We start from the raw sequence: 14,694 nt of genomic DNA on the forward strand, positions 1-14,694 counted from the left end.
GCTACTGATACAGCCTTTGTTGAGATTTTCCACATCAAGGATTTACAGTGTGAATTTTTCATCAAAAGAAACATTTTATGGGGAATAAATATAAAAAATAGATTTTTAAAAAATAGCAGGTCAAAATCTGTTAAAGAAAAGGTTTTCTAGTTTACATTACCAAGTTATGTTTAGCACTTGATTCTGATTGGTCAAGCCCAATAACAATGGTAATAGATTCTCAATAGCAAAGCAATGCAAGGGAAAACCTGATAACAGGTCATATCAAATCAATTTGCAGAAATAACTGGTGCATATTCCTCCTCTGCCTGTTGACACTGTGGCAAAACCGTTTGTATCTGTTAGCGTTTTAAATTGACAGGCTAAACAACATGGAGGGTAATTTCCTGTATTAGATCCTGACCTGCAATCCAGGCAAGGCAACAGAGCTGGTGAGTGCATCTCTAAATTATCAATCTCTACAAAGTAAATTAAACAACAAGCAGTGCTGATGATAGCAGCAGTGTTAAAACTGTGACATTTGCCTCATTTATGTTTAAAAGTGTGTCAACTACAAAGCTCTGAGAAGAGACAGGAGCTTGATGAGGACAGAAATGACTACACATGTTCTTGCAGAAGTCCTATTCACCTTCTCTGACCTTAACATTAATGGAAATATACGGTTTGAGAGACAAGAACCCTTGGCTTCACTTCCAGCTCCTAGTCACCCTGTTGGGATTCTAACTTACATAATAGCCTGCTCAATGAACATTATCCTTTATATATTTGTCCTTCTTACATGCAGACATATTTGACATTTTAAAATTTGTGTTGTGACACTTATTTATTTACACAGCATCCACTTGAGGGTGGAGTTCAGAGCAGAGGTGGGTAGTAACGAGTTACATTTACTCCGTTACATGTACTTGAGTAGTTTTTTCAAAAAAATGTACTTCTGAGAGTATTTGTTTTGCAGAGTACTTTTTACTCCTACTCAAGTACATTTGTGTTAAAAAATATGTACTTTTACTTCGTTACATTGGGCTGTCCAGTCGCTACTTTTACCGTTCCTTTTTTTCTACATTTTATATTGATTTATACTCAGCCGATCTCTCACGCAGCTCCTTCTGATCCAGAGCTATAAATAGCCTCAACACTGAATGAACGGAGAAGTAGCTCCGCCCCCGCCTCCACCTACAGCTGGGGAGAGAGGCTGCGTAATACCTGCGTCCCCTTTGGAGGAACATGTTTACCCTGTACCCAACATCCAGACTCTCTCATAACTTCTAAATGACGAGGAGAAACAGTCACATTATGCGCTGCTTACTTTATCTATACGGTGGAAATCTTGAGCTTATAGAACAATTAAATCTTAAAAACATGTCATGGTGAGTTATCAGTTAGGTAAGCTAAGGGTCAAACTGGTTAACATTAAATCTTAAAAGCATGTTATAGTTAGTTATCAGTTAGGTAAGCTAATGATCATACTAGTTAATATTAAATCTTAAAAGCATGTCATGATGAGTTATCAGTTAGGTAAGCTTAGGATCATACTGGTTAACATAAAATCTTAAAAGCATGTTAGAAATGTTGGAAAGTAATCTAAAGTAACTTATAAGAGCAGTAAGGTAGCATGCTAATAAAAACAGCTGCTTCTGAAGCCCAACAGTCACCTCAGAGAGATTCTTCAGGACTGAGTTCATGGCCTTTTTAAACACAACCAAGTTGTTATAGTATTTTCAAGTTATGTTTTTAAGTAAGATGTACTGAAAATAAGTTAAAGGTTAAAAAAGAAAGTTTGGAAAGCATAGATATATTTTTTATTGTAATGTTGGAGTATTAATGTTCTGGAGTTCTGATGACATCTCAGACAGTTTGAAGTTCTAGCTTGTTTTAAAAAATGAAAGCGGGTACATTAGTTTGTGCACATTGCAGCTTCTCTTTCTTTAATGTTTGAAAGTAGACCATGCCTAACAGCATTCATTTTGGCATTTTCCTATTTATGTCACTTAATTAAAGGCAGTGTGCACTTCACATTGGTATTAGCATTTCCAATACAGTACAATTTTATATATGATACTACTCACAAGTTACTCACTACTTAAGTAGATTTTTTTTAGGTACTTATTTACTCTTACTCAAGTACTTATTTCTATGAGTACTCTTACTTCTACTTGAGTAACATCATTAGAAAGTAACAGTACTTTTACTTGAGTACTGTTTCGGTTTACTCTACCCACCTCTGGTTCAGAGGGAGGAGTATAAACACATATCTGCTTACAACTGCTAGCATAGTGTGTAATAAACAGTTTATCAAACATTTAGATACTGTTATAAATTCTAAATAGTGATGAGGACACCGCTCCCCTTCACAGCATGCAAAGAAAAATCCCATAAAATCTTTAACAGGATAAGGAAACGACACAAGCACTAAAAATCTTTGAAGAAAAGGGGGCAGCTCTCCAGTCAGGCTGGAGCTTGATGGGAGGCATGATGAAATAAAAATGAGCAAAACCTCCCTTATGATATCTGGCTCTTTCCTCTGCACACAATAGAAATAATACATGAAGGAAAATCAAGTTTTTTCCACCAACTAAAGCTTAAATTGCAGATTTTGCTCTTATTGCATAACATTTTTTTTTTTCTCATAAGGGTCCATTATGTGTTTAAGTATCTCTCTTAAGCGGACCATGTTTGGAAGAGCTTTGACCCTTTCTACAAACATTTTGTATTTATTGATTGGGTGTTGTGCTGTTTAAAGGATCCGTCATTTGTTTATTCATGAAGCTTCATTCATGTAAGCACTGCCTGTAGTGGGAATTGAACCTCCTCTGCTCTTGTGAGAGGACCGGGTTCCATGGCCTCATGAGCTGAAGCCCTAACAACGCACAGAAAGACACACACACACACACAAACACACCCTTTCACACTGCACATCTCCAGTGTGGCAACCAAACGGATGTAGCTGCGGAAAAAGGGCGGTAGAGAAAAAGATGCAGGAAAAAGAAAAGAGGGACAGTGCTGCCTGCAAAGTAACATCACTAAAGAGGCAGAGACTAAAATTAGAAACAAGTGCTTTTGGTTCTGCAAAGATGGAGTGCATCATTGAAATTGTACATGAAAAATGAGGAGGACAAGACTCTCATAGAGGGAGGAGGAGAAAGGGAGGTGGCCAGTGGCGGTGGAAGACGAGCTGGACATAGAAGAGGGACACTTGTTGAACACAGATCAAAATTAAAATAAACAGTACACTATTAGCATCTTTATTTGTAGAGACATTGTAGGAAACATGTTCAACAGTAACTATTAATAAAACAGTCCATAAAAAGTCTTAAGAAATGTGATTTGATTCCAAAATATATTCTAAAACCAGTCACCTTTTTGTCATGGCACTGATGTGTAAATCAGTATATACCTGTTATTGTATAGCATTCAAACTTAACCAAAGAAGTCATCAAGTTACAATAAAATATATGACAGATAAAGGATGCTTTAGAGTGTGTGAAATGAGGGCAGATCTTTTGTGTCATACATTTACAAGAAGTGCTGATTGACAGGAAGCCTTATCAGAGATATCTAGGGTCGTGGTTAACAACTAGCTGGTGGCTGATGTGAATGTGCAGAGTTAAATGAGTAAGAAACTGGATGGAAATGTCAACAAAATATGCATTCACATTTAAGAAGGTTAAATAAAGATTTAAGAGTTTAACAGCGTCCTTAGCCCATTGTGATGATGAAGGACTTGTACACCTCTCTGTAGGCGTTTCGGAGCAGGACATAAGGGAAGCAGCTCTCCAGCATGTCTTGGCTCAAGAACGGAGACTCCTCCACAATCTGACGGAATCAGTGATAAAAATATAAATGATAAAAGTGGAATTATTGTTTATTTTTCTTCTTGTTAGGGGAAAAATTATGTCTGTACCAAGCCCGTTATCTTAATGTCTCAAAACAAGTCAATGATGTATTATTTCCTAAACAGAAAGAAAGTTTTTAGATGAATTACTTCATATGAAGTAATTGGGACACCAAGATGAGAGGGATTTGAAATCACATATTAGTTGTGGTTTTTCAAGCCACAAGTTTGGCTTTTCTGACATTTTTTATTCATTTTAGGACCCAGAAGTGACTATCTGTGGAAAAGAAGGTTGAAACAGCCAGTCCTTAGAGGTTGCAATTGTAGCAGCCTGTCAAAAACGAAGTAAAATACTCAACATTTTTGTCTATTTTACTAAATGGGACCCTCATTTAAAAAGCACACACTATGTCAAACTTTTCAGCCGCGACCCCCAAAATATAGGTGCCAAAGACTTGCAACCCCCACTGTCCCTCAAAGTGATTTAAAGTGGCTTCATTTAGCTGGTCTGCAGACAATTAGCCTACCTATATGAGCATGTGTCTGTGTTTCTTGTGCTATTATGAATTAACCTAATGCTACTGTTGCTTTTTATAATTAACTGTTCACTAACCCTAAACTTAGGAGTCATCTGACAATAAGAAAGGTCGAAAACTCATTACATTTTCTATTTTCAAGGTTTTATTTCAAGTTTAGCTACTATTTTTGTCGATATTCTTTACTATAAATGAGTAAAATGTCCTATTTTTAGATAACTTAAAAAAAAAAAAAAAAATTCTGGAAGACATTTAACATGACCCCCCCAGGCGGTCCTGACCCACACTTTGGGAACCCCTGCACTATATGACATATTAAAGAAGATTTAAATCAAGCAACAAAGTCAAATATCTATTAGGAAAGGTAACAAAATGAGAGACAATTTAGTATTTTTTTTCCTAGATTTGCATGTCACAACAAAATGTATTTTGGCAAACCCTGCTGGCAATGAGAAAGAGCTCAGTTCTAAAATACTCCCCTTTGCTTCACTGTTAAGGCAAAGAGGCAATGTTTATTTCTTCTACACAGCCCATGGATTGAAACTTCAGCGTACATGTTCATTGTAATGAGGAAACACATCAGCCAGTAAATCAGCGTGTTCAAGTGTTTTGAATTTTAGTTTATTGAGTTTTTTTTCCGACAATCTTTGAACAGGCTACATTTGCACCTTACCTGTTTTCATAGCAGAAGGCCACTGTTAAATGTGTTTGAGATTTTAAAAGGCTGTTCATTAATATAATTTATCCTCATTGCTGCTGTTCTTTAACGTTTGTTGAGTTTTCTTCATTCCTGAAATCGTACAAGCCCTACATTCATCTGGGATAATAGTTTCTTTATAAAATACCCTTGTACCTTAAAGGGTTAACAGGATGCCCATAATGACTTTACCGTGAATCATTAATTTATGTGTGCTTGAAAGATAAGGAATAAGCCTTTATGGAAAAAACTGCAGGCACAAGGGTTTAGAGTAAAGAAAAAACTCAATTAATGAAGGGTCAGAGGTTTTTCCATTAGTCTCTCTGTAAACTCTGTAATTCCCTATTGTTCATTTGAAAATACACATTTAGTGCTGGTAGACCTACCATGTGTAGAATCAGGTAGACAGACTCTCTGTTTTTGCTTTCTATTCTCTCCACATTTTGTCCCAGCTGAAGCAGAGTGGAGGAGGCCATCTGTGGAATGACACAGAGAGAGGCAGAACGTTTTCGCACTGATGACCTCAACAGAGGGTCAACTTCAACAGTGAGCTTGAAAAAGCCTTTTAACTGGAATTCTGTCAATCTGTGTTTTCTGAAAAACAATTCAGTAAGGGCCTGTGTCCATTGACAGCATATGTTGTGTTTGCAGCAACCTCGTTTTCAGAGCACTTCTCACCAGTGCTATGTCACAAAAGTTGTCCAACAGCTCCTGCTTCCCTAACTGAGGGGTATACTACGAAGCGAGTTCAGCATATCCTAGATATCTTCTCCTGATCCGGCTTCACTGAACCTGACAAAGGAGATTGCGCTAATTTGTCACACGCAGCTGGTTATCAACATGTTGAGTCAATCCAGATTACCCTGAGCGCATTCACATGAACGGGCCGGACCAATCACAGACACGGACAGACTGCCGTCAGCACATCGACATGAATTACAAACACTGCACTGATATTAGAAAAATATGAAGAAGTTAAACACATAATCCAGATTAACTTCAACACAGCTGTGTTTCAAACATGAAGGAAGAACTGAGGGATAGGACAAAAACACAGAGTGAATTATCTAATGACGTTTTATTTCCCATCTTAGTGCAGATAGATATCATCTGACTATAATAACTCTGTTTATTCCCTGAAAGTGATCTTTCTCTGATTTAATCTTGTGTCGTGTGTGTAAGTTTTAGACGTAATATTTCAGCTGCAGCCCTGACGGTATCAAACTGAGCGCTGTGGTTTAAGGACTAATAACAATGAGAGCATGATTCAAAGTGATAAGACTGCGCAGTTTTATATTTAATGCAGTAAAACGATTTAATCTGAATAATCTGACTTCAGACTCTGTTTATATATGATGTAAGGAAAGATAATCAATAACTGTCATCAGTATTTTATTTATAAAATCATACAGGTAGACAAAGTGTCCTGCTTGTCTCTTCTCCAATGCGGGCTTGGCCGCAGTTCTCCCCCCTCCCCTCGCGATCAGCCCACAGAGCTCCGTGATCGAGCAAGCTGATTGGTCAGTGGGCGGAGTTTACTACAAACTGATCTCTGATCCTGAACATAACCTGCTCCGGAGCAGGTTAGGAGTTCAGCATGAGTAACCATGGTTATCTACCCTGGTAAGGAGTGAACCACCTTCGTAGTACTGAAAATCCAGAGTTAACCCTGAAGTTACCTCGATAACCGCAAATCCGGCTTCGTAGTATACCCCTCTGGTGACTGCAAAGCCTGTTTTGAAATGCTCTCAGATGCTTCATATTCCCCTTTATTCAATAAAATTTTTCCAAAGTGAACATTAAAGCAATTGATAGAAGCTGTGTTGTAGCTTCTGCAGCAGCGCTAGACTTGGAAATAGCATCCTTAGATAAACAAGTGTGGTTGGTTCCTTGTTTGTATGGATCCCCGCCATTGCTGACATTGTTGATATCAGAAGGCCCGCCCCTTCTTAATTTTGATTGGTCAGTGACTTTGAGGAGCCCTGCATTATTATAATGGTTGAACTTTGAGGCACTGTGAGCACAGCAACAGCTGATGTCGAGGGTGTTTTTGCACTTAGAATGTTGAGCACTGAAAACGGTGAACTGCACTGGTTGTAGAAATGGTGCTGCAAGTGCAAAAAAATCCTGATAGTGGACACAGGCCCTTCCTCTGTGCTCAAAACTCAAAGTGTTTTCTGGTTTCTTTCAGCACAGTATGTCGTTTGGACCCATCTTAAAGGTAGGTCTATCAATCGTTCAATTCAAATGTATAGGACTTTTCACGTCTTTCCCTGTTCCAGTGACCTAAAAGAAAGGTATACACCATCCAGTATTTGACACAAAAAAATTGAACTAGGAGAACAATCTAAACTACAGAAACACAATTTGTATTTACAAGTATTCACTTGACCCCAGGTTTAACTTCATCTGATTTTTTTATGTTAGTTGTGTAATGAATAAAATGTTTGCCACTCACCAGGAGAAACTCTTTGAGATGCTGCTCTATGTTTTTGTTCTGAACTGTGAACATGGCAGCAGCCAGCTGGTTGATAGCTGTTGCCAAACAGTGGATGTTGTTTTTGTGGCCTGAGAAAATGAAAATATATGTATCAATTGCTGAAATATGGAGGACATGTCTTTCAACTTTAGTAATGCAGAGGAGTTTTTTTATGGTACGACAACCAGAAAAATTTCCTTGATGATGCGAAAAACCTTCAGAGGAAACATACTGGGCATACTTCCTCAGGCTCACAGGGTAAGTCTATTTCAAACATGCCAACGGAAAATAGAGACAAAGTAAAATAATCAGAGACTAATGCCGCCCTGTTCTTTGATAGAAATCTCCGCTTCTCTCTGCACGTTGTAGTCTAGGCTTGGGGCCAAAAGTTTGGGGCCACATGCCAAGGGTAACTGTAACAATGCACGTCACACAGAGTTATCTATAAACAAAAGTCTCTCAGACAAAATGTGTTTCTCATTAACCACCATACTTTGCTTCCGTCCACGTCAGTCACACTGGAAACACACTGATGATGCTAATAGGCCTGACGTTTCAGGGTGGAGCACTGTTTTGATAAACTATCAGCAGCGGGTGAGCAATCACTGGAGGAAGCAGTGATTAGCATTTGGTAAAGGACTATCTGGAGAGCTATTACTGTCAAACAGTCAGTAGCAGCTGAAAATGAATGAATGAATATGCACCGCCATGCTCCCGGCTGTAGAAAGAATTGGGGTCCAGGGCCAGGGAAGGCAGGGACACAGCGATGTAGACCAGCAGCAAACCAGACAGCTTGTACTCCTCATCAATTGACGTGTTATCTACAAAGAAAGAATTGAGGGATGAAAGCACACTCTGTTTTTTATTTTACCGATGACTAAGCTTTTAAAACTCGCTGTCTATAGACGCGGCACTAATATTTTAAGTGATACCTGTCTGCATGCTGGCGATAGCAGTGACAAGTGCTGGTTCGATATCACATGCCAGACCAGCAGCAGAGGCCAGCTGGAAGACGCTTAGAGTCACCTGTGAAGAAGAGAGTATTGAAGCTTCTGAATATTTGGCTTAATGTAACCAAAATGCATTGCAAAGTTTAGAGTCCTATCAGCATCCACTAAAACCCTGAGATTAAATACACATATTAAAAAACCTAACTCTGTAGTTAGCTGTAGCTAGTGCTGTCCTATTACAGAGCTAAATGACCAGAACTCATCTTTTAGAGCCCAAAAAATTAGGAACTACAGATAAAAATCTACATTCACAGGTGTAATTTAGCCTGTTGCTAATTTTGCTATCATCAGACTGCGGCATTATTTAATATCTGAGAATAATCATGCCTTATTTAAACTCATTATCAGGAATGGTGGAAGAAATTAAAAGAGAATATTTCAAACTTGGATTATAACTGACTCCTTTTACTTCTTAGATGCGGAGTACATCTTTTATACATAAGACCCTATATTTCACACTAAGAGGGCTATAGTGGATTAAGCTTTGTAGATGCTTCAATTGGAAGCATGAGTGATTGAGTGTAAGTTAAATTTATTAACCGGTTAAATTTGCATCACATTGCCACAAAATGCCATAAAATCAACAAACAGCTAATCTGTGATTTGCTTTTATGACATATTCTCTACTGAGTGATGTTAAATCATTGGTGGGTGTCTCTGTGTTGACACACAGGTTTTGATCTCGCCCTATTTCTGGTTGCATGCATGGTTGGTCTGTCTGGGCAGAAAGTTTCCACTGATGTGGCTGAGAGTGTAGAGCTTCAGCAGCCAGCAGAGTCTCTCTCTCACGGAGGCATGAGGGGGCTGCTGACGTCTTTGGGGTTATCCTGGCCTCGGCTGTGGCACGGCTGTCATGCCTCACTCAGAGGCCAGACGTAAGTGAAGGAGGGGGAGTTCATGAGCCACAGTCACACTGATGGCTCCATGGGGAGATAAGGAATTTAATTTGGCTGGTACGAGAGACACAAAAACACAATTGCTTCTCTACAACTCACCCACTCAGATCTAACCTCCTCTCTGGCGTGTATTTTATTTCTATAAATGACACAGTGCCACAGATTGTGTTGCAGTTTACTATGCATTCAAAACCTCTAAAGGCAATAAGTCAATACCCCAAAGTCCTTAATGTTAAATTATTTTGACTAATGTAAATATACTATTTCTTCAACCTGGATTCTCCCACAGTGAAACTAAACTGTTGAGATGCTGATAAACTCTGACAGTATAGATCATGCACAAAGAGACCCTGTGTAGTGTACTTCACTTCTTCCACATATAGATGCTTTTTTTCACAGTGTAAAGGCAGTTTTACCTTGATGTCTTCCTCTGGGGAAATGAAGTCTCTGAGGTACTCGATGGGCTGCATCATGTACGGGCAATGCTTTCGCAGGACCTAGATTGCAAGATTATACAACCCAGTAGTGTTGAGATCATACATTGCAAAGACATGACCTTTATAGCAATAAGGGGAGGCTGACCTCTAGCTTATTACAGTATGATTAGAGATTGACAGTGCGTTCAAATACAATTAACCTTTGATGTCTTGTTTTTCTTCAATAGATTTGAGCAGCACTTTAAGATGTATTTGCTGTTCTTCTATACATTTTTAGACTGCAGGAATAAAAATACATCACTGAGAATGTCCTTTGTTTGTCAAACAAATGTGAATTTCAAATTTGACTAAAGACCAAAAACAAAAAGGACACCAAAGTCAAGTTAAACTTGTTTTTGCGTTTTCCAGTGCCTTAAACTGCATCACTTATCTAATTTGCTAATTTATTATCACAGGACTCAGCTTCTTCGGTCACATGACAACACAAGACTGTGTGAAGAAGTTCAAAGCAACTGAATTAAATTAAATTTCACCACAAATTTAACTCCCCTTGTTCAAAAAGCATAACACAACCCTGGTTGGTTATATCTACACTCTGTTGCAAACAAGGCTGTGAGAATGTCGTCATCATCCTCATAAGAGTAAATAATGAAAATGTCTGGTTGGACATTACATCTTTGAGACCGTCCTGTGCCATTGCTCTGAAGGACAGGATCACCCCGATGATGGTCATCCTCTTCAGCACATTCTCTCCTCCTACAAGAGAACATGACACTGATCAATATGTGAAGCAGTAAAGCCCTCTGGTGCAGCAAAGCCCTCTGGTGAAGCACTGTGGCTGAACGTGTGACCAGTGCTGTGTTAATGAATGAGAACATGCCATCACAGGGCGGATGAAGTTATTACTCTGAAGTGTCTGACCCGACAGCTGTATTGGTTACCTGCACTTCTATTACTCACTGATACTGTGAAATCAAGCCTGTCTAATCGCAGGTAGTGCAATGAGGTTAAACATTATTACATTTTTAAATCCCCCCAAAATACTCTTAAAAAGGTACATGTGAAGCTCCTGTGAGGATTTTTTAGCTTGTTATGAAGCAGACTGAAATTAAAACTGATGCCCTGATTGCATAGTAATTATACAATATTACTATATTCTGTTTAGTAATTGCCAGGTAACTGAAGGGCAAAGTCAGTCGCAGCACTCTTCAACCCTCCCTACAGCAAAGATTCCCTGTGAGTAATATGGACTATTAAGAGACAGCAGGATGAGATTTTTATCAGAACACATTTACAGAAGAAGAATGTCTTCTTCAAAATAAACTAATCAGGTAATGTAAAATAATTAAATAAAAGTAGTTTGCTATTTTTACAGTGCGCCTGGTAGTCTGCAAACGCCTGTCAACCTTCATTAAACATTTATTCTTTAATGTATTAGTTTCTTTCTGTGCGGTCCATCGGTCTATATTTGGTCATATACAGTATTTCATGGTCCTGGGGCACAGGCCATTTGGGTGTCTGTGTGAGTCCTGAAACTTTTGCCAGTCAGCTGACCAGAGGCTTCTCTCTCAGTGGCTGCCTTCAGATTTGCCCCAGGGCAGTTAGAGCAACTTTAAGTGCACTTGCAGAAAATTTGTTGCTTCTTTGAAAAATTACTCTTTCACAAGGTGTACTGTACACTAGAAGAAATAAACAGGACAAAGAGCTTGCACTAATCTTCTACTTAAATTTGTTCAGGACACATCAAAAAGAGGTACAAGGTACCGCTTTGTTCACAGTGGAAGACAAAATCAATGCAAATCCAACGCTCCTCACAGAATCTTTAAATGCCTTAACGTAACAGTCCACTACAAAACAACATTTCAGGTCGGCCCTTCGTCAGAATCCACTCATTCTATTGCCCATAATTCAATTAATCAAAAAATTTAAATGAACATCTTTAAGTCCCGTGTTTTCAAATTGATCTTTAACTTGATTTATGGCCTAGATTCTTATGATAGAGTGCATTAAGTAGCTGACATAGAACTAAAGGGACCCTCTGGTCTGCTGGTCAGCTAAAGATAACTGTATGTCAGCTGAGGTATAACTGATTTTGGCTTCTGCTTCACATCTTTAGTACTCCTTCTTAGATTCTCACCACGTTTCTCTTCTTCCTGACATCATGTTCTTTGTACTTTCCACACCTGATCTCATCCTGTCTACATTTCTCTGCACCCACACCTTTTATCTATTACTTTCCCTTTCAACCCCCTATCTATTCCTTTATGCCTCCTCTTCTCATCTCCTCCCACATCCCTCTCTCCACTTCTCACCTGTCAGCCTCTTTTGCAAGTTGGCCATTTCCTCAGGCTTATCAAAGTTGTTCTTCATCTGTACCAGGATGTCCATATTCTCAATCACCAGTTTCTGACAAAAGAAAAGGAAGATGAAATAATAAGTGATAAAACTGCCCTTAAGTTATTATGGAAAGGTCATATATTTGAAAGATCTGTCAGCAATAAGTTCAGAGCTGCAGTACTTCAGCTCCTTTCTTCAGTCGCAAGTGTCAAAGCTGGGAGCAAGGCAAAGTGCAGTGGAACTAACTCGCTTTTAAATGTGAACATTCACTGTTATGAAAGAGTGGAAGTTTGATAAGATAACTTTCAAGCACAAAATGTAAAAGGTGAACATACACAGAAAATGAAGAATACAATTATGGCTCTATCTTAAGGGGGGGGGGGACAACGACACTGTTTGTGTTACAACTGTGCTAAATATTTGACTATAACTTGTGTGAGCAGTAACAATCTTTGGTTCAAGCTGAATTAAGACACTAATTATGTTACTTTGTAGAAATAGTATACCATAAAATGTGTTTAAGCGCTGCCAAACTACACTGTGAGACAGCTAGCTGCATCTAAAGCAAGAGAGCTAACTACAAAGCACAGGCTAGCTACTTAAAAAACCATTGCCTTGAATTAGCTTAATTCATAGATGTTAGCAAGCTGGCTTGGTAGCTACATCTAACTCCTGGCACACATCCAATGTGTTTAACCTCCTTTAAATCATACATTTAAATGTATCAAATAGTATGTTAATTTATTTTATCATATTTGTTGTTGTGATGATATAATGTTTTTCACTGTAAATAAGCAAAAAATGATATTTGAGACTAAAGTTAGATGTGAACATTAAAATACAGGGTTTTCAAAGGTTGTTCATTTTTCCTCTTACACTACGCAGATTGATTTCCTAAGTTCAGGTTTATGTGGGTTACATATGCATGATTTCTTAAGAAATAAAAGGTGGCATAACATAAAGGCTGACAGCTTGTTCATGAATGTTGCTTTTCTCAACTTTTTCAGGGTCTGAAACTTTTTCTACCACAGACAAGAAGGATCAAATGCAGTGTTTCATATATTTAACCAAGGTCATTAAAAGTAAAACTAAATGCATCTACTGTACCTTTAGTTCACTGACTTGGGAGGTGATGTGCCATATCAAGTTCTCACTTAGAAACTTCAGGCCGTATGGACCAATCAGCTCCGCCAGGGCCCGTAGCTCTGTTCAAAGAATGATATGAATGATTTAAGGATCTCTAAAAATAACATCACAGACTGTTTAAAACAACATGTGAGCCCACAGTAGGTGAAGTCAATACATTTGGAGCTCCCCCTTCTGACTAGCGGCAGAATAGATCATGAACATTGCCTCCTACACGTTAGCAGAAGGGACACAAGTCAAACTATAAAACCAAAATACACGTCAAAAACTTCTTCTGTCACATGGTTTCTATCATCAAAGTTAGTTCCTTTCAAGCTGCTTTGTGCCCACTGTGTTTATTATTTCAAAATTTTAGTTTTGATTAATTATTTGATGCTATTAAATGGGGTATGTGCTCTGTGTATCTGATTTGTAGAGCAGATGAGAAACCATGTTTTTTGCTTTAGACCGATTTGAGAAGCTGCTACAGTGTAGACTGTGTCAATCAGAGAGATCTTTGTCATTTTACTGGTAAATTAAGAGTTTTTTCAGGTCAGCAGAAGGGGAAGGATGTTTGCCCTACAGCTCTACTAACGGATCCCTTCTAAGCAGACTCTGGCTCCCATGGGCAAAATGTTAGGGCCGGGCTATTTCAGCATCCACCTCTGTTTACAGTAAACAGTTGAACAGATGTTGATGTCATGCAGCCAAACAATATTTACAAAAATGCACAACAGAACCAGGATGCACTTTTTGCTCGCAATGTGTTTTTTTTGACAAGAATCCAGTACAGGGCCTCATTCTCAGCCAACAACAAAAATAACAAGACACCGATCAGATCTGATTTGTGTGAGTAGCTGAATCAATGACAGAGAGACAACTGCAGCTATTAGACCTTTCACTCAGCTCAACGACTCTGCCTGAATGATGATAGATATGGACATGTGTGGTTAAAATTGGAGGTGGTTAATGGATGGGCGAGTGAGTCACTGCGAGGCAGGCAGATACCTCACTGCAGAGTAAATATAGGCAGCTATGATGACATTGTGAGGGCTGTATATTGAAGTGCAGTGGACTCTAGGGTACTATGTGTGTGTTGAGTGAAGTAAATATAGCTGTAATACAGTCATAAGGTGGTCCACTGGTCTCATACAGAAGTGTGGGGGCTGTGCGGAGGAAGGAAAAATTATGCTGGATTAGTTATGAGGCACAGAGGAAAGCACTGGGGAGAAAACATGCAATACTCAGCTTTACATTAGCCAGGCAGAGTCAAAGTAAACTGCATGACAGGCAGTGTGGATGAGGGCACCACACACTACCACAAGAAGTGGTTTCACATCCTCTT

At 38.8% G+C, this 14,694-nt stretch overlaps 1 protein-coding gene across 1 annotated transcript in view; it reads right to left on the bottom strand.

The window, feature by feature from the left end:
• Positions 1 to 3,228: 3,228 nt before the first annotated feature.
• nckap1l (NCK associated protein 1 like) overlaps positions 3,229 to 14,694 on the bottom strand; it is a 30,325-nt gene continuing 18,859 nt past the window's right edge. The window contains exons 23-31 of the mRNA XM_034697735.1: positions 13,332 to 13,429; positions 12,200 to 12,293; positions 10,561 to 10,643; positions 9,867 to 9,947; positions 8,477 to 8,570; positions 8,249 to 8,365; positions 7,524 to 7,633; positions 5,452 to 5,541; positions 3,229 to 3,813 (exon numbers count right to left, since the gene is read on the bottom strand). Of these exons, the coding sequence (XP_034553626.1) occupies positions 3,697 to 3,813; positions 5,452 to 5,541; positions 7,524 to 7,633; positions 8,249 to 8,365; positions 8,477 to 8,570; positions 9,867 to 9,947; positions 10,561 to 10,643; positions 12,200 to 12,293; positions 13,332 to 13,429 (884 nt within the window). The 3' untranslated portion in view covers positions 3,229 to 3,696. The remainder of the gene's footprint in view (positions 3,814 to 5,451; positions 5,542 to 7,523; positions 7,634 to 8,248; positions 8,366 to 8,476; positions 8,571 to 9,866; positions 9,948 to 10,560; positions 10,644 to 12,199; positions 12,294 to 13,331; positions 13,430 to 14,694) is intronic.

This window comes from Notolabrus celidotus, chromosome 1 (genome assembly GCF_009762535.1).
Source record: "Notolabrus celidotus isolate fNotCel1 chromosome 1, fNotCel1.pri, whole genome shotgun sequence".
Classification (NCBI taxonomy): domain Eukaryota; kingdom Metazoa; phylum Chordata; class Actinopteri; order Labriformes; family Labridae; genus Notolabrus; species Notolabrus celidotus.